This window comes from Penicillium vulpinum, assembly GCF_028829585.1.
Source record: "Penicillium vulpinum strain IBT 29486 chromosome Unknown utg000001l_segment0_segment0, whole genome shotgun sequence".
In the NCBI taxonomy this organism is placed as follows: domain Eukaryota; kingdom Fungi; phylum Ascomycota; class Eurotiomycetes; order Eurotiales; family Aspergillaceae; genus Penicillium; species Penicillium vulpinum.
Genome location: NW_026643241.1, coordinates 116626 through 143553, shown reverse-complemented (window position 1 = coordinate 143553; position 26928 = coordinate 116626). Strand labels below are relative to the sequence as shown.

The 26928-nt window shown below is 48.0% G+C and overlaps 9 protein-coding genes across 9 annotated transcripts; 3 read left to right on the top strand and 6 right to left on the bottom strand.

The window, feature by feature from the left end:
- Positions 1-438: 438 nt before the first annotated feature.
- N7479_000054 (DUF2293 domain-containing protein) lies at positions 439-1341 on the bottom strand (the record flags this gene model as incomplete). Its single annotated transcript, XM_057247752.1, has 3 exons — positions 439-888; positions 948-1070; positions 1126-1341. 3 exons carry the CDS (start codon positions 1339-1341, stop codon positions 439-441), a joined length of 789 nt encoding a protein of 262 aa, XP_057112184.1.
- Positions 1342-3200: 1859 nt separating this feature from the next.
- N7479_000053 (Zinc finger PHD-finger) lies at positions 3201-7335 on the top strand (the record flags this gene model as incomplete). Its single annotated transcript, XM_057247751.1, has 6 exons — positions 3201-5239; positions 5297-5482; positions 6157-6237; positions 6302-6435; positions 6492-6586; positions 6649-7335. The coding sequence occupies 6 exons, from the start codon at positions 3201-3203 to the stop codon at positions 7333-7335; spliced, it is 3222 nt and encodes a 1073-aa protein (XP_057112183.1).
- A 120-nt stretch (positions 7336-7455) lies between these two features.
- N7479_000052 (amidase) lies at positions 7456-9034 on the bottom strand (the record flags this gene model as incomplete). The annotated part of the gene is made up of 2 exons (XM_057247750.1): positions 7456-7607; positions 7663-9034. 2 exons carry the CDS (start codon positions 9032-9034, stop codon positions 7456-7458), a joined length of 1524 nt encoding a protein of 507 aa, XP_057112182.1.
- An 888-nt stretch (positions 9035-9922) lies between these two features.
- On the bottom strand, positions 9923-12179 carry N7479_000051 (putative protein kinase (Lkh1); the record flags this gene model as incomplete). The annotated part of the gene is made up of 6 exons (XM_057247749.1): positions 9923-10117; positions 10181-10268; positions 10318-10777; positions 10829-11176; positions 11230-11311; positions 11376-12179. The coding sequence occupies 6 exons, from the start codon at positions 12177-12179 to the stop codon at positions 9923-9925; spliced, it is 1977 nt and encodes a 658-aa protein (XP_057112181.1).
- A 1865-nt stretch (positions 12180-14044) lies between these two features.
- N7479_000050 (uncharacterized protein) lies at positions 14045-15810 on the bottom strand (the record flags this gene model as incomplete). The annotated part of the gene is made up of 2 exons (XM_057247748.1): positions 14045-14682; positions 14739-15810. The coding sequence occupies 2 exons, from the start codon at positions 15808-15810 to the stop codon at positions 14045-14047; spliced, it is 1710 nt and encodes a 569-aa protein (XP_057112180.1).
- Positions 15811-16412: 602 nt separating this feature from the next.
- Positions 16413-19552, top strand: ysh1 (cleavage polyadenylation factor subunit YSH1; the record flags this gene model as incomplete). Its single annotated transcript, XM_057247747.1, has 6 exons — positions 16413-16565; positions 16626-16723; positions 17035-17369; positions 17444-18255; positions 18306-18954; positions 19011-19552. The coding sequence occupies 6 exons, from the start codon at positions 16413-16415 to the stop codon at positions 19550-19552; spliced, it is 2589 nt and encodes an 862-aa protein (XP_057112179.1).
- Positions 19553-19556: 4 nt separating this feature from the next.
- N7479_000048 (aminotransferase, class III) lies at positions 19557-21356 on the bottom strand (the record flags this gene model as incomplete). Its single annotated transcript, XM_057247746.1, has 5 exons — positions 19557-19994; positions 20065-20517; positions 20575-20921; positions 20988-21290; positions 21347-21356. The coding sequence occupies 5 exons, from the start codon at positions 21354-21356 to the stop codon at positions 19557-19559; spliced, it is 1551 nt and encodes a 516-aa protein (XP_057112178.1).
- Positions 21357-21973: 617 nt separating this feature from the next.
- N7479_000047 (RNA-binding signal recognition particle subunit SEC65) lies at positions 21974-22904 on the top strand (the record flags this gene model as incomplete). The annotated part of the gene is made up of 2 exons (XM_057247745.1): positions 21974-22427; positions 22495-22904. The coding sequence occupies 2 exons, from the start codon at positions 21974-21976 to the stop codon at positions 22902-22904; spliced, it is 864 nt and encodes a 287-aa protein (XP_057112177.1).
- Positions 22905-24100: 1196 nt separating this feature from the next.
- Positions 24101-26532, bottom strand: N7479_000046 (uncharacterized protein; the record flags this gene model as incomplete). The annotated part of the gene is made up of 4 exons (XM_057247744.1): positions 24101-24869; positions 24918-24995; positions 25054-25553; positions 26095-26532. The coding sequence occupies 4 exons, from the start codon at positions 26530-26532 to the stop codon at positions 24101-24103; spliced, it is 1785 nt and encodes a 594-aa protein (XP_057112176.1).
- Between the last annotated feature and the right edge of the window lie 396 nt (positions 26533-26928).

Genomic DNA, 26928 nt, shown 5'->3' with positions numbered 1-26928 from the left:
CTCTGAGCTTTATGAGCACTGTTTCGGGGCTAGGAGTGAGATTGATGAACTTAGTATGGGAGTCTCGGTTGAGGAAGTTTAACAACAATCCATGGGTTATTGGGTGACTAAGATTCATTAGTTAGTGAGATACTTTCCTGTTCTTCCTGTTCTTCCTGTTCTCTTTTCTCTTCTTTGACTTTTTCTTACATCCAGATAGCCACAGATACTATTCTTATCGATTTTACTATCATCCATGGATCATATAAGCCTACCTGCCTAGCCTACAGGATCAATGATTGAGTAAACAGTGAGGTGTTTGAGTGTTTCCCACAAACCTAAATAGTAAACTTCGAGTAATTTCAACATGGCCTTATAGGTTCATAGCTTCAATAACGCCATAACAAACTCCCACAATGCAATTATCACCAAATCCTATTAAAAACAAAATGCCAACCTTCACTTATCCACCGGGCGCAACGTCAATGTAGTCTCACTTTTCTCAGACCCCTGCCAAGCCCGCTCAACAGCCTGAATAGTAGACCAGACCTGCTCACGAGCATTCTTCCGACTGACGCCGCCTTCAAGCAACTTCTCATAAGGCGTATGGACATGTCGAATATGTGCCTCAACAGCTAATAGCGTCTTACGATTATCACTGATCATCGCTGTTCGCCCTACGCGCCCCGATCCCTTGAGGAAGGCATGCTCCAGGACGGTTTTGAGTGTTTCCTTGGGCATAAGCGGGAATTCATTCTTCAGGAGCTCTCGGGCTTTGGAGAGATCCTTGGCGTCGCGCACTTGCACGGCATTAGCGCGTGATTCCTTTGTTGCGGCGGCTGATTCGAGAACTTCTGTGTAAATTTCTTCAGGCACTCGGATTCCCAGCGTTCTTTTGCCCGTGTGGTTCTGGGGCTGTTAGTGGTCCCTTTCTGGGCTTGAAACTGGTGGGGTGAATGAGGACTTACATAGACAACATAGACAATTCGCTCGGACTCTTTGGTCTTACTGCGGCAGTGTCGGGTGATATAGACATCACCCTTGGGTACTAGAATGTAACCATCTGGCAAGGGTACCTGCTCAACAATGTTCTATGTTTGAATGTTTAGTGGAGTGTTCTTCAATATTGATACGATTTAAACTCACTTTTTCGAGTGGATCATCCGAGACAGGAATGAGCGCTGCCCATGTTTTCTTAGGTTTACGACGCTTCGTCGTCTCGTTGCGCACTTCGGCAAGCGGTTGTGCTGGCGAGCCTGCATCTACCGGACGTGCGTGACCTTCGCGAGTGCGGATACCACGGTTCTTCTTTCTCAGACGCGGCTTGCGTTTGCGAACTTTGGGTTTAGTGGTTGGTGCCATGTTGGGTGTTCATGGAGTCAAGGAGACTGATGAGTTGTTGGTTGGCACGGTGTTGAGATGGGAGTTGCACATCGATTCCATTGAAGGATACTTTCTGGCAGTATCGAGATCTGATTGTCATTCGATGTTATTTTTGGACCTGAAACACTTCAGGGTCTTTGATACTTCCACAGTTTACGATCAAAGCAGATCAGGAACGGTGGCTGTGGCACTGTGGCTGTGTGGAGCCTCATTTTGGTGCCTGGATAATCAGGCCTCTTATATGCACCAGCCTTGGAATTAGTTAATGTACAATAGTTTGTGAGGTATAAGAAATCAATAATCAGATAATAATCCCTCAACTATCCAGTGCAACATAATTGAAATATTTTGTACCAGAGTACTCCGTACTTCGTACAAAATATAGATGGTCTCCACATTAACTAGAAACCAGCTATTACTCTTTGAGACAAACTAGAAACCAGCTATTACTCTTTGAGACAAACTTGATACATCCGCTCTCCGAAAGTACAACATACCTGTAGGTTCCCGGTTTATTGTCTTTGACGGAGTAGATATGGATTGACTGGTCAAACGTGGTGATATCACGTATGAGATTAGCACTGGAACACCGGAGTTCATTGGTCAGATCCATCACCCTAGAGATACGGAGTAGATCCTATGGGATAAGATTGGGATCATCAGATCTCCAGGTTTTGAGATTTTGAGATCGGAGTTCAATTTTGGTTAAAGGTCAAGACTGTCCGTATATAGTATGTTATACCTAATATCGAGATATGGAGTATACACTATGTAGACAATTCCAACAAGAATCAAGGCAAGGAGGCAAGTACAGGGAGAATGGAGCTTGGAGCTTGGAGTAAGTAATATAATCTTTGGGCACAAAGAGACGCCAAGGGTTTTACCAGGTTTACCAGCTTAGCTCTCCAAATCCTGATTACTCTAGTTAGACTGGTTGAATTTCTTCCTTTCGTCTAGGGTGTTAGAGTAGAACAACCAGATAGTTTGATATTCTAATATTCTGATACTTCGAAGCTATGAAGGTATGAAGGTCCAATATTTGACTCCCCCACACAAAATATACGATATATTGTCTGGAGCCTCCATATCTCCTGAAACGTCATTGGGTGAGATTTGTCCCCTTTATTTAAAAAAAAAATGGTAGTTCTCTCACTGGTTGCCTAAAAGAGCTGAACCGGCATCCCCGACGGCTGAGTCCTCGTATTGTAGGTCTAGATCGGCAGAGTCTTGAGTCTGACCTTGATACTCCATAGCTGAACTGTGCAAACATGGTATTATACACATATCCACCTTTTGTTCCTGCATGAAGCATAACATACTATAATTGCCCGTACTTTCTATACAACATAGTACACTCCGTTCTCCAACATCGCTGTGGATCAATATGGAAATAAAAAAAGCCGAGTCCCCACGATGAAATAAAAACCGATAGAAAATATAAAAAGAATAAAACGGGTTTTTTTTTTCAAAAAAAAAAAAGAAGAGAAAAAAAAATCCCGACAAACAGAGCAAAAGAAAAACACTCTCTCCCCTCCGACTTCTCCTTCTACATTCAACTCCCCCCCTCCCCTTGAATTATAACTCTCTACTACACAATATGAATTAACTCCAATGATCTTAATTGCTTCCAATTTCTGTCTCTCACATTCTCGAATTAAAGTTGCCTGGCAGCTTAATCTTCAATGGTTACTAGGTCTGTGTTGCTGACATGAGTTGGGATCACCCTGTCCACAGGTATGCATTCTCCCTTGAGGACCCCCTTGTGGGCATGTCACATTGTAGTCTTCTATTCTTTTTCCCCCCCCAATCTATACTATATACCTATATGAAAGACGCTCATGGATTCGTTTATGTTCAGCTTCAGCTATCCCAACGGTGAACCTCAAACTCCGACGAGGACTCCGAACACCTTCGACTCGTTTCACACCCCAAAACTTGAATCCAGCTTCTTTGACCCCCGGGTGACCTGGGATACCTCCGACCCATATGCCTCCAGCCCAGAGCTTCTTCGCACACCACAGAAGTTTGGTCTAGGCTCGTCGAATCCACTGAAAAGTCACAATGGGGAGACTACCGGTTACAGGGGGAGGACAGCGGACCAGACCGACACGGCCAGACGAATTCGCTCGGTGAAGCCTCTGCCGAGTATGAGCGAGGATTATCCTCGGACAGTGGGATCGGCCAAGTCAGCAGCCTCGATGCAAACCCCGCCGCCGACAAGTGCATCAAGGCGAAAAATCCCCGAGATTGACCAGCCCGATGGACATACACTCGGTGCAACACCAGGCATGGGAGATCATTTGGAAACACCTAGTCGTCTTCTCAGAGCATCCCCTCGAATGTTTGGCAACCTTCAATCGTCACCCGATCTTTTTCAGCTGGCTTCATTGGATCCCACGGGCTCGCCTTTCTTCCCACAGCAACGATTATTCTGGGATCATGATCTAGATAATACAGCGAGTGAAATTCCTTTGCCCAGCAATGGGGACCATTTCAATCACCGTCAGACTTCCGCCTTTACAAACACACATCACATCCCCCAATTACCAGCCACTGGAGGCTCAATTGATCTTCCCGACTATGGTAACTGTTTTGGAATTTCGGTACCACAGCCCACTGATGCCGCCCTATTTCCTGCGCCATTCTCTACCTCTCCCCGGCTCCCAGTCACCAAGGCTGAGGATCCAGCTCTGTTCCTTAGCTCCCCTGCTCGGAGATTCGGGGGCCCTCAACTTACACCAGGCAAACGGTCTCTTCGTGGCATTCGACAGCCATATCACCACCAGGCAGAAGAGTCAAGGCGGGAGGAGCTTATCCGTGCACAGGCACCAAATGGCCAGCGATACGATCCTTTTACTGTCTTCCCAAGCGAGAGCGAAGAGGAAGATGAGGACTACACACCGAGGGGAATACGGCCAGTCCTAACCCGTAGCGTGACCCACAACGGTCTACCTAACTTGTCCCGGCCGCTCAGTCAAGCCGGGGGTTTGATGGCATCCACCAGCGGAATCCGAAAGAGCCCATGTAAAGGGCGTTCGTCTCCAGCAAAACCCATGCGTACAGCCCCCTTGACGCGATCTACTTCGACAGCCACTGGATCCTTGGCGCGTTCATCGTCTGTAGTGCTACGTATCGGTCGAGATGGCCGTGCAAAGGCTGAAATGGAACCCGCCAGTGAGGCTCCCACAGGATTAACCGATCCCCTGACTGGAATTGATCTAGATGGCTCTACAACCGAGAGCGAATCAGACCTGGCCGAGTTCTCGGAGTATCCCGTCCTACGTCGTGCTCAGTCGTCCTTTTCACTTTATGACGGCTCAAGGCGTCCATTATCCCGAAGTGACTCGGACTCCCGGCCTCCTTCAAAGGGTTCTTATGCTTCCACCGTCGGCTCATCACACTCAGGTCGGCTGTCACCCTGGGCTGGCTCTTCTAGGGGAAGCGGACGCGCAACGTATCGAGGATCTCCTGATATTAAGCGAACACCCAAACGGCATTCGTCTCTGCTGCACTCGGACTCGACCTATACTCGGAGTAGCGTAGCATCGGACTTGCTGCCCGGGGAAGATGGCGAAAGTGGTGATGCTCAATCTGCCCTCCGACAGGTTCTTAAAGAACGCGGCCGGGGACCAAGACCCTCCACAAACGTGCTCAACAATCGACTTTCTCGATCATCACACACCTTTACTCATCTCCGCTCATCACCACCCCGCCTAGGCAGTGATTTTGATATACATCCCCGTCACAATGCTTCTCCCACGACCTTGACCGACCCTGATCTTGCAACCCCCAGTACAGACCGTCACAGCAACCCCAGTAACGGCACACGATGTGTCTGCCGCTCGATGGATAACGGTGGCCATCTCATGATTCAATGGTGAGTCCCAGTCTCCATCGGCTTTGATCCCAAAGTCGATTGTGCTAACTTCCCCAGTGAATCGTGTACACACTGGCTGCATACCAGATGCGTTGGATTGGAGCGTGCAAACCTGCCCTCAGTCTATGTCTGCGTCTTTTGTGCTCAAACAACACCATCCCGGCAAAATCGTGCTCGAACATCTTATGTTCCCACTGGACAAGCCCCTCCCTCTCCCTTAGCCCACAAGTCATTCCGCTTCCGGTAAACCTGGTGCATTGACTACAGTTTTGGATGCATATATATGTCTTGGAAAGACCGGTGCCACTTGATTTCTTTTGTGTGATTCTTCCCCCAACTGGGCTCTTTTGTACTCTGCATTAGCCGGGCCACCCTGCCCCATTTCATAATCGCCCCTCTCAGGAATCCTTCTGAGCCCTCATTATCCCCTTATGATACCTATGTACTATTCCCTCACAACCCTGGACAAACCCAGAATAGAATTATTTCTATACTTCTCCATACGTCTTCTCTTAGCCTGCATAACTCCACATATCGGGGTAACGAACCGGTCTCGGCAGAGGAGCCGGCCCGGGGCTGCACTGTCTGCAAGAACACCCGGCTATTTAGTTTCATAAGAGCCCATCGCTACCTTTTCCTTAGTCTCTCAACTCTGCGCTGCTTAGCTCCCCTAGTTGACCGAGCTTCACCGACAAAAAGCCCTACCAGGTACATTGTATAGATCGAGCTGCAGTCTAATTGGTCAATCCGCACTTATCGGTTCACCGCCCTTTTTATCGAAAAAGCGCTTTTCTCCCCGCGGAGTCAGATCGCTCTTCGTTTTTTTTTTTTGCGCGCCATTCATTCTCTTGGTCTTATTCCAGTCGTTTGTGCTTCGTCGCTCACTCGCTTCAATGTCTGCCTCTCTCCCCTGGCAGTCGGGATCTTCCTGCGTCGCAATATGACCTGAAAACCTATTGGGGTCGCGTGCGCCATGCCGCCGACATTTCTGATCCTCGGTAAGTTCAGGTTGAAGAGATTGGTGGATTTCCCAGTAGATACTAATCATCTCAATCGTATTAGCACCCTTTTCGTCTCGTCCGCCGGCCTTGAAAGCGCCAAGAACCTCATTGCTTCTTACAAGCAGAACCGCATCCCGGCCATGACACCAGAGTTGTGGTCGGCGAAGAAGGTGGTCGATGCAACATTGCACCCTGGTATGGACTCGGTTCAATGTCATACAATAGCCATTGGCTAACCTAGGACCGAACAGATACCGGAACTCCCGTTTTCCTGCCCTTCCGCATGTCGGCCTACGTGCTCTCCAACTTGGTCGTCACAGCAGGCATGTTGACCCCAGGGTTGCAGGTGAGCATCTCTTTATGCATATGCAAACATGTATACATTTAAAAAATATACTGACAACGCAGACAACCGGAACCGTTCTCTGGCAAATTGGTAACCAGTCCCTCAACGTTGCCATCAACAACGCAAACGCAAACAAATCTACCCCCCTCTCCTTATCGCAAATCGGCAAGTCCTACCTTATGGCTGTCTCAGCCTCCTGCTCCGTCGCTGTCGGGCTGAACGCTCTCGTCCCCCGCCTCAAGGGAATCTCCCCAAATACCCGCCTCATCCTCTCTCGTCTTGTCCCCTTCGCCGCCGTCGCCAGCGCCTCAGCCCTAAACGTCTTCCTCATGCGCGGCGAGGAAATCCGTCAGGGTATTGACATCTACCCCGTCCTTTCAGATGCTGAGCGTGCTAAACGTGAGCTCAATGAGGACGCCGAGCCAGTCCAGAGTCTCGGCAAGAGTAAGAAGGCTGCTACAATTGCCGTCGGCGAGACGGCTATCTCCCGTGTCCTGAACGCTACGCCTATCATGGTCCTACCGCCGCTGATCCTCGTTCGTCTTGAGAAGACGAACTGGCTGCGTGCCCGCCCCCACATGGTCACGCCTGTTAACTTGGCATTGATTCTGGGTACTTCCCTTTTTGCGCTGCCGCTTGCGCTCGCTGCGTTCCCGTCTCGCCAGGCTATCAGTGTTGATAGCCTTGAGGAGGAGTTCAAGGGTCGTGGTGGTGATCTGGGCATGGTGGAGTTCAATCGCGGAATGTAAGTTTTTGATCTTAGGCGTTTCGCAGCGTGCATATTACATCGTCTTTGCATAGGTCAGACAATACATAGACCCGTTTTCCGTTTATACATGTCAATATTGTTGTCCTTATATACGTACCATTCAATGAAGAATCGGGTTGACTCTACCCTTAAGAACCCCCTCAACCCGCTCCGCAATATCCAGCAATTCATCGTCCTCCCAACGCCGGCCCATCAACTCCAACCCAACAGGAACGCCAAGCATAGCAGACACAGTTTTAGGGCTCTGCCCAGCTGTATTCAAAGTGTTAGTCAAATTCTAGACACCGAATAGAATCTGATTACCCACCTGGAATACAAATAGCAGGCCTCCCCGTCAATGCAGCTAAGACACCATTCCGTCCCGACTGCTTATTCGCGCCAATCTTCACAGGGAGCTGTGTCTGGTGCGGATATACTAGCGCGTCGAGTTCGTATCTATCAAAACATTGTTTCACAGACTCTTTGAGAGCAGCAATATACTCTAGTCGGCTTCGGTATGCCTCACTCGCTAGTGAAAATGTTTCGGGATCTTCCAATGCTGCAGAGAAAACGTGTGTCATGGCTTGTAGATCAAACTCGCCGCTCTGGGCAATAGATTCCAGTGATCGATGTGGTGTTGATGAAACCAATGGCGACTGCAGGAACTCGTCGAGATAGTGCTTGAACTCGAAAGCCTGCGTGTCCGCCTTGGCAAATAAAGTTCCATAACTCCAGTCTGGATGACTGGATGGAGCGATAGGTACAAAGGTGATATCTGCATCCTGTTCCTGTATAGAATCCAAACTCAACCGGATAATATCCTGCACGATCTGGTTCTCGGCGATATACTCCAATTCCAAAGTTCCATCTTCATAGATTTCAGACTGGAAATAAGCCTCCAAAACTCCAATTCGAACTTGACGACTAGTCCGAGATGTCGCTTCAGATACCTCCATAGAATCCACCTTCTCCCCATCCGGCCTCTTCATAACCCCATACAAAATCCTCACATCCCCAACACTCCTCCCCATCGGCCCAGCCGCATCCTGTGTCGCAGAAACAGGTACAATCCCCACACACGAGACCCTCCCCGTCGACGGCCGGAACCCCACGACCCCACACGCGGACGCAGGCGAGCGCAACGAGTTCATCGTGTCTGTCCCGCACCCCGCGAGTGCGAAGTTTGCCGCTAGCGCTGCGCCTGTCCCGCCAGAGGATCCGCCCGGTGTGCGGGTCTTGTCATATGGGTTCAGCGTTTGCCCGCCGAGCGAGGAGAGGGTTATTCCTTGCAGGGCGAATTCGTGGAGGTTGGCCTTTGCTAGGATTATTGCTCCTGCGGCGCGTAGCTGGGAGACAACTTCGCTGTCGTCTTTTGTCCGTAGCTTTTGGAGGGCTTTTACGCCGGCGCTTGTTGGTAAATCTGCGGTACTATAGTTGTCTTTCAGGATTATGGGCACGCTGTGTAATGGTGGGAATGGTTTGTTGGTTTGGTTGAATGTGAGTGTTTCGGTGGCTTTCTCTATGGCTGTTTCTAGGGCTGTGCTGTTTATGATGATAAGGGATTTGAGGGTCCCGTCGTACTGCTTGATTGCTTCGAGATATTCGTTTACCAGCTCCGGGCCGATGGAAGGGTCTATACGGAGCAGTTCATGAAATTTGGTGATTGTCATCTCTCCTGCTTGCCACGCTGGGGAGTCCATGTTGAGTTATGGATTGAATAGAGGGGGGATTAGCGTTGGAGTTGTCAGGATGTTCATCTAGTGATCGACACAATCCACCTGGGCATGCACGCCATACATAGATCTGCAATCCGATTGATGGAGTCGAATCTTGCTAATGTATGCCTTGCCGTTAACTGACAATGTCAATTATTGTAACAGAATAAAAGTAACTTGTAGCTTTCTATATAACTTGGTGCGAAGGCTTCGGGTTATTCCGCTCCGATGTATACAACAGAGACCACAGAGTGGTAGAATCATATACAGATCTGAGAAGAATTAGAAATTCGAAAAGAAAGAAACACATATATACACACACCATACGGTTAACAAGTGGACGCCACAAACAATCAAATGGTATAATCATCCAGACTTAGCCTAAACCCTCCAGGGCTCCCAAAGCCGGATTCCATAAACAAGACGGGAAAAAAACAGAATAATATGTAACAGGCGCCTTTAAGAATGAGATAGAAGGATAAATAAAGCAGATAAAGTAAAACCGGATAGCATCAGGGGATAGGTCCCTCAAGGATACATGCAGTGATATCGGTTGCTCAAGGGTCATGCCCCTGCCATGTGGTGTCACAAAGACAGCCGAAGTCTGCATGAGGTACCACCTGCAGGAGTCGAGAAGGAACCAGGCACCGAAAAGAAATTAAAAAAGAGAAGAGCGAGAAAAAAAACATCGTAATCATGATTTTCCGAAGTGCAAACACCATTCCGTCCCATCCGCGATAGAGAAAAAGATTACCATCAAGATATGAGCCTTCTATCCATAACTGGATCCTATTCACGCCGGTGAATTCCATTCCGATACCGTTGAAAGAGCCGAATATTGGCTACTGAAACTGTGCAAACTGGATCTGAGGCCTAGGGGCGTCCTTGGCGATGTAATCCTTGGCCGATCCGGTAAGCCTCCGTGCCATCATCAACGAGTGTCTCCTTGAACCACGGGTGCTTCAATGCCTCTTTTGCAGTGATCCGGCTCTTGGGGTCATAGACAAATATCTGCTGCAGCAAATCCAGGAATGAACGGTTGAATGGGGTATTGATAGGGATGAACTCCTGGAGTAAACATAATCAGTTAAAAAAAAAAAAGCCCCACAAGCAGACGTGCGAGACACTTACAGTCAACGATTTCATCGCGCGCACATACTTCCGCGAGGCTCGGGTCGTTTCAGCGTTGGGATAGTCGATCTTGCTTCGATTGAAGTACCTGAGAAAGTCAGTTTCTGTTGTAGAAAGATTGAAGGGGCCATATTTACTTGGAAGCGGAATTGGTACTACCACCTCGGCCAGCCATGACTTTCTTCACCAAAGCGGTGTCAATCCGATTTCCAATGACGGATTCCATCATCGCCAGGTGCTCTAGGTTGTCATGTGTCTGGAACAGGGCATCTCCGGTGAAGAATTCCACTAAGATACACCCAATACTCCAGATATCACATGGGAAGCTCCAGCCCAGGTTCAATATGATTTCAGGCGCCCGATAGTGACGGGTGGAAACGACAGATGAGTGGTATTCGTCATCGAACGTCGCCGAACCGAAATCAATGAGTCGAATTTCACCATCAAGGAGAACGCGGCGCTGCCGCGCGTTACGAGCTGTAGCGTGGGAAGAGGATGGTATAGTGCGGTTGTAAGTGAAGGTTTGATAGGCGTTGCTGACGAGAAGGATGTTTTCGGGTTTGAGGTCGGTATGGATAAGGTTTAGGTCATGAAGGACTGAAAGGTCAGCGGTCTGATATAAAGATATAGATGGGGTGGAGAACCTACAGGCAACACTTGTGAACAGTTGCCGTGCAAATTGCTGGATCTGACTGCTCGGGAATGGCACGAAGCCATTCCCCTTGAGGAAATCAAATACGCTTTGTCCTAGTAGATCAGTCACAATGCAAATGTGATTCCGGAAGTCGAAGCAGTCTCGAAGGTGGATGCATTTGTTGCGGTTGCTTTTGTCGTTCGAAGCCAGAGTTGAGAGGACCCTCAGCTCGATTCGAGATGCATCACGATACTTTTGGATCGAGCGTATGATTTTCACTGCGCAGCGAGACTTGCGCTGCTTGTCATAGGCTTCGACAACTTTGCCGAAGGTACCTTGGCCTAGAAGTTTGATCACAGAGTCTCGAGCCGAGTTAGCATAGTCAACAAGCTACCAGAGATATCTCTTTACTCACATCGATCTGTCAATGGCGTGTCGGGTGTGACAATGTAATGGCCATCATCATCGTCAAACTTCTTGTTCTGAGAACTAGTGTACTAATCGAGCAAATCTTTGTCAGTGGATTTGTACGAAAGGAAATGGTAAAGATATAACACTCACATCGCGAACAACCGGCACAGGGACATCTTTTGCTTTGATCGGCGGCTTCGGAGGTGGGACGTAACTCAGGAAAGCATCACCTGCAGTCTCCAGCTCTCGTCGCTTCTGCTCGTCGCGAGTGGATTTCCGAGTGGCGCGTTTCCGCTTTTGACCGACAGAACCGTCCTCGTAGTATACACCATTGCTTGCTCCCGTACTGCCCTGTGAACCAAGCGAAGTTGGAGCTGTTGTGTGTAAAGATGCAGTTCGATCAGTCGATAAAGATGTGGCGGAAGATTCTTCACCGTATTGTTGGGGATTGATTGAAAAGGATGGACGGTCATAGTGGCCCAGGTCATAGGCGGTTTCAATACCCGTCCGTCGCCTCTTTCCAGCGGGCTGAGGAGCCGTAGGAGGTGGTCTTGCAGAAGTATCTGCAGGGGGAGCCGGGGCACCATTGGATGGCTCTGGACCCGGACTGTCATCGATCACAATGACTTCCTTAGGAAGCCCATTCTTGTAGAACTCGGTCCAGTCTGGTTTCTTTCTCCGACCTCCAACGGAGGGAGCCGCGCTGGAGCCACTCTGGTGGGTCATAGCTGACGGAGTGGTTGTCGCCGGGGGGATTCTCGGCGGGTGTGTGTAGGGAAGGGTGGTCGTTGTCGGAGAGGGGACGGAAATGGCGTAGGGGTTCGCGAGGCGAGTTCCTGCAGCCGTGGTTGAAGTTGGGTATGAGGTATTCGGTTGATACGAAGGGTGGTGAGGATATCCGTAAGCCTGATGATGAGAAGGATGCGTTGCGGTGGCCGTTGAGGGAGTTGACATTGTGCACGAAGGTATCCTGCCCGTCACACGAACGGTAGGAAGGTTATGGAGAGAATATTGGTCTAATTTGTGACCGATAGTTGATGTCGCGCGTCACTCTTGCTCAGTGGATACAGAGATCTCAAGGCAGGGCTAGCCAGCCAGAGAATACCAAGGCCGACAGAGATTGAGGTTGACAAAGTGAGTCCCGAAGGAGATTGGAGACGTGAAGATGACGGGCTGAGGCGGTCGGAGGAGGGGGGAAAGACAGTTTCAAATGAGTTGCATTTCCTCGACAAATTCAAGACAAGGTATTAAAGCGAAGATCATTGGAGAACTTGGACGACATTTGTGGTAAACGAGGTGGGGAGGGAAAGGTCTGGAGGCAAAGATGAGTGATGATGGAAGAGTCGGAGAGTTGGGACCCGTTGCCGATCAACTTGGATTTTGAGATTTGGGCTATTCATTCTATAATAATCATGATCATTGTCTGCAATATACATAATTAATGCTTATATTATAGAGCTTTTAGAGCTTTTAGTTCATTTAATCCTTATCCAACTTACTAAACCTTTAAATGTACACCTGAGCATGTTAGATGTTTATTCGCCTATTCTATACATAAATCCTCGACCTAGAGGCCCATGCGCCTCTAGGGAGAAAAAGTGGAATATGATCTCTTCATTCCAACACATCCTGTAAATATAACGAATACAATTAAAATGATTTAAAATCCTAGAAGGGCCTTGAGGGGCTTGGGGGGGGGTCGTCTTTTGGGGGACCGCCACCACCAAGCCCTGGCTTAACCGAATTCAGTGGAGGAGTACCTCTATGGTCAAGAATAATATCAAGAATAATGTCAAGAATATCAAGCATACCAAGATCAAAAAAAGTATATCAAACAACGTTACAACCCCTAGGGGATTCCAGGAAATCGTCGACATCACGACTGTGTCCTCCCGTATACCACCTAACATTCAACTGACTCAGCATCCAGATTTGAGAAATACACTTGCCCATTGTATGTAGATATAATAGTATAGTTCAACGAAAAGCTGATAAGCTCATCTTAAGTGGACTATTGGTTTGGTATCAGAAGAAAAAAAGAAAATGGAGGAGAAGGAGTTGTGTAGAGACCATAGAGCAAAAGCATCAATATATATTGAAAAAAACCTCACAATATTTCTATAAATGTTGTCTAGCCATTGCCTATCAGGCTATTACCACTGGATTGAACCAATAAAGGTTGAATTTGTGAGTAATAGATACTTAAATGCGAGGCAATTCAAAATTAACCTAAGTAGTATATACTGCATACATAGGTATATCAATCATAGACAATATTAATACCCAATTGAGTAGATAGAAGAGAAAATTTGAATGCTTTTGATCGTTCAACGGCTTTGGCTCGAGACAATTTGTATCGGTCTGAACTGGATATCTTTAGACAACCAAATTTAGTACCATGTAGCCTGTGGCTGTGAGAACCCTCACTAGGACAAGAGATCTACAATAGACTCCCTGGAAGGATATGTATATATAGAAAATGAGATAGACAACAGAGATATGCTATGCTCTAAGCAAGTCATATTTATTGCCTTACTAGTACACGAGGGGGACATATCCAAGACGAAAAGGGTAATTTATTGAGGTACAAGAAAGTTCCTAGTTCCTCTATCCTCTCACAAAACATGTATGCTCAACCTATAGTTGAATGAAATTCAAGATGGCCTGACAACCTGACAACCCCTAATAAGCCAGCCAACGCCACCATACACACGCAGAGAATGCAAGAACTCCTGATGCCCGGGAGCCACAGGGCTCCCATGGGCCAACAAAGAAATTAGGGGCACAAGAAAATAAGATTACAAACATCTATGACCTGGTCAGTTTCGATCCCGATCCTCTCTGGGATCCTTCAAATAACCCCTCTGCACATGCCGGGTCGCCCGTCCATCCGCCTCCAACATGAAAAGAATATCTCTGACCTGAATGCCAGCCCCTTTCTCTTGATCTTCACGCCATATCCCGAGGCGACGCTGAGACTGACTGGGCGTAGATTCGCCGGCACTAGTCTTTTCAGGACCGGCAGTGGGGGTGGAAGGAGCTGGACGAGATGGAGACGAGAATCCACCGGCCTTGCCGCCAGGCTTTAACCATGAGTAAGATTTTTTGGCGCCGAACATACTGCGGCCACCCCCAGACAGAGCCATGCGGGCCGTCTCCACAGACTGTGCATGCTGTTGGGCCTCGGTTGCTTTGGAATCCTGCATTTTCTTCGCTTCTTTTTTGGTGATTGACTTTTTGTCGAGACTAGGCGTCCTTTCGCCGAGAGGCGTCGAGGGCGCAGATCCTGTTGGATCGACAGAGTCGGCTCGACCAGCCTCATCAAGAATGGCATTACTGTTACGCTTGGCACGCTTTGCTGCGCGCCTTTCCTCCTGCGAACTCTCTCGGTGGATGAAGGCTCTGTATCTTGCCGCATTTGACTTCGCGGTGGAGGGTTCAACTGTAGCGTGAGAACCTGCCAAAATGATTAGTATCAAGTCAGTTGAGTGGGTATGATGAGCAAAACCGTACGTTTCACAGGTGTTTCAGTGCTCCCCGTAGCCTGCCCAAGGGGTTTCGCGACATCTTTCCACTCATTGGGCACTATGCCATGAGAATGTGCTCGGCGACTTCGAGCAAGAGTTGAAGCGTAGTCGATGACACCCCTGAATCTTTCTTCGGTGGAAATAGACAGAAGATTTAGTATGTCCACGAGAGGAGCGCCTTCCTGGTTGAGAATTGTCTGACCAGTGCGCACTACGGAAGAGCCATCCGGACCAGTAACTTCAATCGGCTGTGGTCGGCCAGGTACGGGATGGAAAAGACCCTCTGAGGGGATCCGAACACCAAGGTCAAAGCCTCGCTTTTGGAGCTTCTGCTCAAGGAGTTTTGTGATCAAGAATGGTTCTTGGATGTGATACTGCGCTCGCCTTGCTGCGATAGTGTCCTCGCGAGTCGGTTCGTTGGGATCTTTAAAGGGAGCATGTGCCTGAGAGGATTGACCGGTGAACGAGTCGTGCGTGATCGCTGGTTTGATTTGAGGCAAATCACCGAAGCTGGCTGACGCCGAGGGAGTTCCCGGGGTAGAGCCTTGAGACGTAAAGGAGGTGTTGATAGGTGGCGGGTATTGCTGTGGTCCTCGATGGGGAGGCTGCGCCTGCGCATTCTGCCCTGAAAAGCTCTGTGTGAGAAATGCTTCCTCTTCCCTCACATCAATTCCAGATGAAGCTAGGACATCTGTCAGCTCAGCGGCATCTGTTGTTTTATCCACCGGGCGAGAAGGAGGACCCATGGTCCCGGGAGGAGCAGGGGCAGGTGTCGAAGACATGTTCATATTCATGCTCATATTCATCGGTGTTCCGTTCATCGATGATTGATTTTGTGGTAGTTGCACTGCGTTGAAGCTTGGAGAACCGTAAGGAGACTGGGTCTGAGAAGACGGGAGAGGTGAGAGTCGCGGTCGTTTGGATGGAGGAGGTGCGCCTCCATTCACGGGAGATGCTACTGAGTTTGGGGATGGGGACGAGACAGGTGGGGAGAAAGGTTGAGAGGAAAACTGCGGAGGTGGGGGTGCCTGCTGCTGTGGATGGCGAGCTTGTGCCATTGTGACTGCCGATTGAGAGCAGAATTGTGTTTCAGATGAGATAAAGGCTATTGCGCCGAGCCGTCGTAGCCTAGATGAATCGAGGTCCACGCGTGGCCGTTAAATTGAGCGTATTGCTCGCACCACCAGCTTCCACCACCTTTGACCATCTCAATATTGAGTTTAAATCATAGACGCGACACGTGAATTGTAAAATAGTTGGCTCGAGCGCAAAATCAACAGTAATCGAGGAGATAGTGATGTGTGATGTGGTAAGGAGCTTTCTAGGTGGTCGAACTCTGCTCCGCGGATCGCGGATCGCGACACACGTGACTAAGCTTGACTAAGCTCTCCAAATCTGCGGGTGTCCAGGTGAGGTTTTGTCTACTGCGAAAAAGATCACTCTTCTATTGAAACACAGTATTCACAAGTGCATTGAATCTGAGCAGCTGTATCCCTTATAGCCTTTGTTGCGCAAGTCATGGGTGTTGCGCCAAGCTCATATTGAGATCTTGGGCTTTGCCGTGCGACGCGGCTGCTAGTGCCCTTCAACTAGGCTTCTTAAACTCATACTAAGAAATCCGTCAATACCCTGACACTTCACCCAATTAATTTTCGACACCATGGCTTCCAAGCGCAAAGCTTCCGCAATGGGAGCGGCTGTCGACGATGAGCCTGTTGATCCATCAGACGAACTGGCGTTCTACTGTCTCGGCGGCGGCAATGAAGTTGGACGGAGTTGTCACATCCTGGAATATAAGGGCAAGACAGTGATGGTAAGCCTCTGTTTGAACAAGAAGTGAAGTAACAGATACTGACCACCTTGGCTTCTGTAGCTTGACGCTGGTATGCACCCGGCGAAAGAAGGCTTCTCCGCACTCCCGTTCTTTGATGAGTTCGATCTGAGCACAGTGGATGTTCTTTTAATCAGCCAGTACGTGAATCTCTTTTTACACAATATACAGAATTATCTATGGATGGCAAGCATGACTGGGCATCTGTCAAAAGTCTACAATTACCCATATGAGCCCTGGAGGCAACCTGGGGTTATTTGGCAGTCTATTGTCGAAGTTGCCCCGAAAGAACACATTCCCCTGCATATATACGAGAAAGCCCAATACAATTCAATGTCATGCATATGTTTCTTGTATCACTGTACCCTCTTGAGTGTCGAGTTGGAGTGCTTTCTCCTTCAGCGTGTTTATTCATGGTTATCGCAGTTGACTAACAGTATGATCTGTATAGTTTCCACGTTGACCATTCCTCTGCCCTCCCATATGTTCTCAGCAAGACAAACTTCAAAGGAAGAGTCTTCATGACCCCGGCAACCCGAGCAATCTACAAATGGCTCATTCAAGACAATGTCCGAGTCAGCAACACATCCTCTTCCTCTGATCAACGCACTACGTTATACACCGAACGTGATCACTTGTCAACACTTCCCTTGATTGAAACCATCGACTTTTACACAACGCATACGATCAATGGCATTCGTATCACTCCGTATCCCGCCGGGCATGTTCTCGGTGCTGCCATGTTTAAAGTTGATATTGCAGGGCTGGTAACTTTGTTCACAGGAGGTGAGTTCATCTTGCCATCCCTCTTCTTATGTATACCGAAGGATTATCAATCAAATCGCTAATCAACCGGCTAGACTACTCCCGCGAGGAAGACAGGCACTTGATCCCCGCCGCGGTGCCCAAGGGCGCGAAGATCGATGTCCTCATCACAGAATCTACATTCGGCATTTCATCCAATCCGCCTCGACTGGAACGCGAGGCCGCCTTGATGAAGTCAATCACGAGCGTTCTCAACCGTGGAGGTCGAGTTTTGATGCCCGTATTTGCTCTCGGACGTGCCCAAGAGCTGCTCCTTATCCTTGATGAGTATTGGGAAACTCACCCAGAACTCCAGAAATTTCCTATCTACTACATCGGAAATATGGCGCGACGATGCATGGTCGTATATCAAACATACATTGGAGCCATGAACGATAATATAAAGCGACTCTTCCGGCAGCGCATGGCGGAGGCCGAGGCCAGCGGCAATAAGAGCGTGAGTGTCGGACCATGGGATTTCCGATTCGTCCGAAGTCTTCGCAGCTTAGAGCGCTTCGACGATGTTGGAGGATGTGTCATGCTTGCCTCTCCCGGTATGTTGCAGACGGGAACAAGCCGTGAGCTGCTGGAAAGATGGGCACCAAGCGATCGCAACGGTGTTGTTATGACCGGCTATAGTGTTGAAGGAACCATGGCTAAGGGATTGCTCAATGAACCTGATCAGATCCCGGCCGTCATGTCTAAGGTTTCTACTGGGCATGGCCGTGGTCGCGTTCCCGGAGTGAATGACGAGGACCAAAAAGTTATGATTCCTCGCCGTTGTACTATTGACGAGGTCAGCTTTGCAGCCCACGTTGATGGTGTCGAAAATCGTACTTTTATCGAAGAAGTAGGAGCACCAGTTGTGGTAAGTGTGACATCCACCAGTGTATTTGAAATTCTACTAACTTCCCCAAGATCCTCGTGCACGGCGAAAAGCATCAGATGATGAGGCTGAAGTCGAAATTGCTCAGTCTTAACGCAGATAAAACCGTCAAAGTCAAAGTCTACACTCCAGCAAACTGCGACGAAGTTCGCATCCCTTTCAAGAAGGACAAGATTGCCAAGGTTGTCGGCAAGCTTGCAGAGCTTGCGCCTCCATTGGAGAATGATGATGCCCAGCTCATGGCTGGAGTCCTAGTTCAAAATGGGTTCAACTTGTCGTTGATGGCTCCTGATGACCTACAGGAATATGCTGGCTTGACAACTACGACTATTACTTGCAAGCAACATATCACTCTCAGCTCTGCGAGCATGGACTTAATTCGATGGGCCCTCGAGGGAACTTTTGGGGCTATCGAAGAAGTGGGGAATAGTAAAAAGACCGCGGCCAACGGCAAGAAGGACATGGATACTGACGACAGCCCAAAGCAAGATGATGCAGACGAGGAGATTCCATCGGATGAGACACGCACATTCCTTGTCATGGGATGTGTTTATCTCTGCCATCACTCACGCACCCGTGAGGTTGAGTTGGAATGGGAAGGTAATATGATGAACGACGGAGTGGCAGATGCAGTTATGGCTGTTCTGCTCACAGTCGAAAGCAGCCCGGCCTCCGTAAAGCGTATGAATCTCTATCCCTTTTCACCTCTATACCTGTGCTGACTACTACGGTTTTAGAATCCGCCAAAAACAAGCACCGCCACCATCACCACGACGACAACGGCATGGAAATCCCCTCACTTCCACTCAACCCTCATTCTCAATCTGGACCCCAGGAGCGGCTTGCTCGTATGCTGATGATGCTCGAGGCACAATTCGGCGGCGACAACATTGGCCCCATTGAGCGCCCACGAGTCCCGGCTGATCTCACACTTGACCCACAAGATGGCGAAGAGATGAACGAAGAACGAATTGCCGACATCGAGGCTGCGGAGTTGGATCGACTTATCGCAATGGGCATTCCCGTCCCTGGTATTGAAATCAGGGTGGATAAGCACATTGCCCGTGTGTGGCTTGAGGACCTGGAAGTCGAGTGTACCAACCCTGTCCTGCGAGACCGCATTCGTGTAGTCGTCGAGCGGGCCATTGAGACCGTTGCTAGCCTGTGGGCGGAGAGCTCGATTCATCAGGACGCAGCGTCTAGTGGCTCTGTCAACGGGCTAAAGGGGATTGAACTGGCCGATAGGAAGAAAGCAGGTGCCACTGAGGCTCATGCCTGATCTCTCATGTACTTGTATAATTATGAAATATCCCAACATTCACATGATCTGACTTGAATTTTCTACATCTGCTTTGTCGTTTAGTGTTTCTTCCGGTAGTCACATTTTTAACAAGATGAAATTCCTTAACTAATTGCATATTCCAAGGATATGAAAGTAAACTCTTGGAGTAGATATAGAGCGCGCTCTGCTCTATGGCGAGGCAAAAACCCTCCTTCATAACATTATCTAGCGTGCTAACAATAATATCAATCTCCTCTTTCGATACGATATAAGGCGGCGCGATTATAAGATGATCTCCTTTGATTCCATCCACGGTACCAGAACAGCCATATAGTGAAACACTGTGCTCCGGTTGTAGACCCTTCTCCTGGATCCGGTAAGACAGACGATCCTTGGGGTCAAATGGCTCTTTCGTGGCCTTGTCTATGACAAATTCAAGCTAGAAAGAATTAGCAACAAGCTTTTTTTTGCTGGCCATGCAATATGGACCACAGGAATATGCAACTTACACCCCAGAACAGCCCTTTCCCACGAATATCTCCCACGTAAGGATGACTCTCGAATCGCTGCTTCAACTGTGTCTCAAGGTAAGCACCCATGGTTCGGACATTGTCTAAGAGAGACTGCTCCTGAATAGTCTTTTGCACAGCAAATGCAGCAGCACATGAGACCGGATGACCTTGATATGTCTGTCCATGGCGGAACTGCCCGGTTCCTTTGTCCATTGTCTGCACAATAGAATCATTAATCAAGACGGCCGACACCGGCGCGTAGCCACCGCCCAGACCCTTTGCAATAGTCTGGATATCGGGAACAATATCCTCTTGCTCCCAGACATGCAAGGTCCCACAACGGCCCATCCCGCTCATGATCTCATCAAGGATCAAGAGAGCGCCGTGCTTTTCGCAGACGGCTTTCATTGCGCGGAAATACCCTGGTACTGCGGGGACACAACCGAGAGCCTAACAACTGTAAGTTGGATAATCTGCTAATGTAGATTTTACGACAGGAAGTCATACCGCGCCGACGACCGGCTCTGCAATGAATGCGCACACAGTTTCGGGTCCGACACGTTGGAATTCGGCCTCTAGCTCGGCTGCCAGACGTGCCACATACTTTGCATCAGACTCGCCGTCCCACTTCCCACGGTATGCATAGCATGGGGAAACATGGGATACGTTCTTGGAGAGAAGTGGTTCAAATGGCTGCCGACGCTGAACATGGCCACCAACGGAAAGCGCCCCGAGTGTGGTGCCATGGTAGGATGGAAGACGTGCAATGAAATTGGTACGTTCGGTTTGAGGAGTGGGAAGCTCCAAGAAGTATTGCCGTGCTAGCTTAAGTGCAGCCTCCACGGCCTCGGACCCTGGATATCGTCAGCACTGTATGCGTAACCTGGATTCTCAGTTCTTCGGAGGCTGTCTTGACTCACCCGAGCTGGTTATAAAGACCTTGGATAGTTTTCCTCCAGTAGAGTCCACCAGGAGTTGAGCAAGGTCCTCGGCTACTTGTGTGCCGAAAAAGGCAGAATGACAGTAGGATATCTGGTCCATCTGATCCTTGATGATTTGGATGACCTGTTCGTTACCGTGTCCTAGACAAGATACAGCTGCGCCACCCGTGGCATCGAGGAATTTGGTTCCATCTTCCAGAAAGACGTAGCACCCCTTGCCACCGACGGCTTTCTTTGGGACAAAGCGTGTGTCCCGGTGGAGGATAGCACTAATCTTAGTTTCTAGGAAGTAGTATATCAGAATGGGGAATAAGCCAAGATGTTGCATTTTGACATACCGTCAGTCATTGTTGAAGTTTAGGAAAATGTAATTGAGAGAAAGAAAGCTTGGAGAGATGAAACGCCCTATATATAGCCACGTAACTCTCTCTTCGATGTTTCACCCGAGGCAATGGGCCTTTGCGGGGCTAAGTGGGTTCGGCATGCCGAAAAAAAGAAGCCGAGCTCTTAATTGGTCTAGGGCGGACTTTTGGCCGATTTGGATTTCCTATCTATCGACTCTATCTACCCAGCTCGTGTTTTAAGAGCCTTAGATTGGCCTTTGTTGATGACTAGGCTGGGACTAGACTGTGGAAAGATAGAAGTATATGTATATTATAAGGGTACGCTGGGCTATAGTTCAATTTGCGTCCGTAAATAAGATATTACATAGAGCATCGGGTTGCTACTTTTCATAGCGAAAGATTGAAATTGACAAAATACAATTTACCGATAAATTCAATAATATCATCTCAAATTATAGACATAATAGACATAGCGTACTATACTATGTTAATATTGACGTGTAGTTGAATGTTCAAACATCCCCACGTCCCACCGCCCGCACACTGCATTCTGCCCCTCTGACTTGGCCACAATTCCGCCTTCCCCAGACATCTCTCCCCATTCCACTTCAACCAGCCACAATGTCGCGTCGCGCTCAAATCGAGGAAGTCTCTGACTCCGACCCAGAAGAGATCGCCCCCTCTTACGACTCCGATGAGGACCTCCCCAGCAATGCCATCATCTCACCCGTAAATATCCCGACCAGGGCTGCACCTCAACCTCAACAACAACAGATGCCCATGCCATCAATGCCTGTACCTGAGCCCCAGCGCGAGATTCCCAGACACTTCTCATGCTTGTATCCCGTGTACTTCGACAAGACCCGATCGCGCGCCGAGGGCCGCAAAGTGGGGGCGGAGCTCGCAGTGGAAAACCCTCTTGCGCGAGATATCGTCGATGCCGTCCAGATGCTTGGCTTGAATGCGGGACTGGAGCCCGAGAAGCTGCATCCCAAGGATTGGGCGAATCCAGGTCGTGTCCGTGTGCAGGTTAAGAACGAGAATGGTCAATTAGCCAACCCGAAGATCAAGAACAGTACGTGGCTATCTGTGATGGAGTGAATGGTTATTTCCGTTGGATTTGAACTGACATTTTTGCTTAGAACACCACCTCTATATTCTCGTCGCACAGTACTTGAAGGCTAATCCTACTACCGAAAAGTCACCCTACCGGCTACGAATCCGTGGCCTACCCATGCCTGAGAAGCTTCCACCAGCTCCTACTGCCCCGCGGGGCTGGAAGATCGGAAGGATCCTACCTATCCATTCGCCTGCCTACAGTGGTGGTGGTGTCAGTGACAACCCCCTCAAGGACGCAATGGCCGAGATGCAGGGTATGCAAGGCATGGAGGGAATGCCTAACATGTCGGAAATGATGAGTCAAATGGGCGGAATGGGCGGATTGAGCAACATGTTAGGCGGACTAGGTGGAATGGGTGGAATGGGTGGCGAGCCCTCAGGGGCAGGTGCAGAAAAGAAAAAGAAGGAAAAGAGGAAGGTGATCAGGGCATGATTTAGCATGTCCTTTATTCCGTGATCCAATTGCATTGTATGGCGATGGGCGTTTTTCTCTTCCTAATTTTTGATGCTCGAGAAAGGAATACTTCCTTGATACCACGGATCTACATCTGAATTGATCTCATTGTACATCCCAAAATTGTGTCCAATATCCACATGATACATATATTTATACAAAGGCTTGTACAATTCTAAGGTTATAATTATGAGAAGTACATTGCCTACGCTGTATTCCGGTCCAGCATAAGCATCTCAGAATTAACTAGGACTGTCCTACAGAGTACGGAGTAGTCTGGCCTGGATATGCAGGCCACCGCTGAATGTAATTTCCATTGATCGCGATGATCTAGCCCTGGAAAGCTCCCTGAAACACCTGTGCCTGACATCCTATCTACCATATACAAGGATAGTCGGCCGCTTGTGCGACCTTATGATGGCAGTCTTTCTGATGTTCTTCTTGTATATTCCACTTAGATGTCTTTCTAGAATCCTTTTTCTTCAGATATTTTCTTCCACTTCTCAGTTCTATACATAGGTAGACGGCAGAAAAGGGAGGTGGGAGGCTGAATTTGTGAAAAAAAGACTTTTCTATGTACGTATAACCTCTTAATTATTCCCTCTGATTCTCCATAGTTTCAACATTATAATTGTTTTGCAATGACTATTAAACTAAGGGCCATTGTGTGAGCGAAAGAACAGAAAGAGCAGAAAGTAGAGGAAAATATATATGCATGGATGCATGGCAGTCAATAAGGTAAGAATTTACTCAGTGACTATGTACATCTACGATCTTCTAGATCTAACAATAACGACACAGTAAGGATTATCATCATAATTTTGACCTATGACCTGGTCAACCTGCTCATGGTTACTAGTTAGATCAATTGATAGCGATTGCATATTGAGACTTCTTTGAAGAGACATGGTTGGTGAAAGCAGCTATCAGTCGCTTAAGAAGTCGATTCGAGGGGAACCCAACCTACAGTCTGTGTAAAAGGGATTTCACATGTACATGTTTTGGTAGTCATTTCAGTCCGCGGGATTTGATGTAGCAGGATCAATTTGGGAGAGAACCGAGAAATCAATTTGGGAGAGAACCGAGAAATCTATTTGGGAGAGAACCGAGAAATCTAAACGCTCATGCAAGGGGCGCGTTTGTACCATAACTAAAATTGAACATACTCGTGAGCGTCATCGTGCCGTGCCTGTTTCGTTCGGGCACCCTCCATTTCTATACTTCCAGAGCCGGCTGAAGTCCTTGACACGCAGTCTTTGACCTACACCATTCGTTTGTGACCGTTGCAGGCTCAATGCGGCGGGGAGAAAGGCCTCATCTCTGGTTATAGTGGGTTGATACCTGACTCGATGTGGAGGGCCATCATATCCGTTTATACCTGCGGTTGTCCATGGCTCAACCTCCATATCCATAAATGGATTGGAGTCAAGGACGCTCATATCAGGACCTAGAGTAAACATGTTGTCTAGGTAATGCATGTTGAGGAGGTGACCTGAATTCGGGCGAACGAACAGCCGACCCATATATCGATTTGGGATGTCCACAAAGTGGAGCACTCCCCCTAGGGCCACAATATCTCCTGAATTGGCGTAATGCTCAATATGGCCGATGGATTGACCAAATTGATGCACTATATCAGGTGTTGAGATTCTTTGTGGCCTTGCTAGCTTTGTCCATCGCGGGTTATTGAAGTGATTCGCCGCATTTCCAAAGGTATATACCTCCAAGTGATGAAGGCGATCGTGGGGTAGCTCATCCAAAAGCCAGTCCAAGACCAGTCCTCCTTCAATACCACCTTGGCTGTGAAGAAGCAAAACCACCTTGTCACATTCTGGGTCCAAGAGAGCTTCCTTGACCAGGGCATATGATTGTCTTATATCGTCAGTAGCGTATGCAAAGTCCCGTTGAATCAGACATTCAATGAGATCAAAGACAATTCCCGCGCTAATGCTCATTAGTGTTTGTGAACCCAAGATCCAAAATATCACTTACGTGCGGTTGTGCACGCCCGTCACTTTCCGACCAAAGATGTGTGACAGTTGATCGATGTTCATCTGTACCCAGTGATGCCTATAGGTAATTTGAGTGAGTAATTGAAATCAGGAAACTATGGGGATCCCGCCCTTACCCAGCTGCAATTCCATTTATATACAACCAACGCTCCCGCTCATTGCCTGGTCGCTCGACCACGGATACTTGGGATACCAGGATCTGCTGGAAGCCGTTCAACATCAACATGACAATTGCGTAATTGACAGTCAAAGCAATAGCAGAATATGTAAGAATCCATAGGCCTGGAATCATACAGATAACCATGATCGGCAGTGAGAACAGGAACACAAGTTGATAAACCATCAGAAATATATGGACCAACACAGTAGCTCCATTGCGTAACGACGGATAGAACTCGTCAAACTCATGGGTGCGAGCTAGATGCAGGGGCAGGAAGATACCTGGAAGCGCCCATATCTTCGAAACAAATAGGGACAAGTCGCTCCAGAGTAACTTGATTGGTGATGCAGTGTAGGGCAACGGAGTATCCTCCTTGCCCTGACAAGTCATCGTGGAACGTAGAGGAGTATAAGTGTAACGGCAAGAAAGGTGAAACCAAAAATGGGAATGGAAATACTAAAAGCATTGTCATGTGATACCTTTTTTCGCGCGTGCCTACCTATACTCTTGTGACCTCAGGAGATCTGCAGTGCTAGGTATACAAGCCCTTTTATGACTACACATGACTACATCTGCTTATGACTTATGGACTTTCTTTTTTCTTTTCTAAAAATGTATGACTTTATATTTTATTTCCCACTGAATACGGATGTTTACCTGAGATCAAATTTCTAAATATCGTTGAAGACAAAGTACAGAACCATCCCGTCTCTGTATGTGACCTATAACTAATAGTTAGTTAACTAGCCCCAGTAATAAGACTGACTAGTTAACTGCAAGTACAGAAAAGACTAACATAGTGTTTAGTCTAGACTATTGAAGTCTCATTCTAAAATGTGGCTTGTATATAGAGGTAATTAAATAATATTCTTGTTGACATTTATTCACTATAAAATGGAATTGTACGAAGTATCCCCATCATCTCGCGAAGTAAATTTAGGTGACAGGTTTTCAAGTACCGTGATGAATGAGAAAAGAGAATAGAACATTAACGAACAAAGTGACACTTTTTTCGACGATTGCTGCCGCGGAATAGATATTTGCGGTTGATCTTCACACCTGCATGGCGCATCTCACTTTGATGCCATTGTGCAATGACTTTGGCAGTGCCGGCAATCGAAATATCGCTAGGATTCCAGTATACTGGGACACGTAGAGACAAACACCATTTGATATCATGATGGACAGGTTCAGACGAAATGATGCCGTCTCTGGCGTTGATGCGAGCCACTACAAGATCCATCAACTCTTCGTCGTTATACTTGTGGTCGGCCCAGTTGAAGAAGACAGTCACCCATTGATTGGCTCCAGATGGACTGTATTCCTCCTGAATGTTTCGTCCGTTTGGATAATTGAACATTCCTCGATTCCTAGCGCGCTTCTTTGCTTTCCTTGTGACTCGAGAAGAGTCAATGGCTGAGACTGTGTTGCCCATTATAGAAATTCCGAGGCAAAGCGGTAGGGATAGGTAAGACAGGGAGAAGTAAGAAAGAAGTGAGACGAAAGGAGAAGAGATGAGACAGGGTAGGTCTAATATATTGAATGAGACGAAATAAAGAAAGACCATTAAGTTCTTTAATAGTTCAGTTCATTGTGGTTGATCCATAGACCGATCAATAGGATCATTTTCTTTGATTTTCACAAAAGGAAACACCAATAGGAAGACTTCAACAAGACCTTTGTTTTCTTTGAGATTGGAAAGACATTGTTTAGTGAGAATTACATTATGAATAAAGAACATCGAGAATAATCCACTTCATTGGAAGCATATAAGTATCCTAGTTAAGATAGGATTCTTGTCTCCAGAAGTCAAGCCCTTATTCTTATTCGA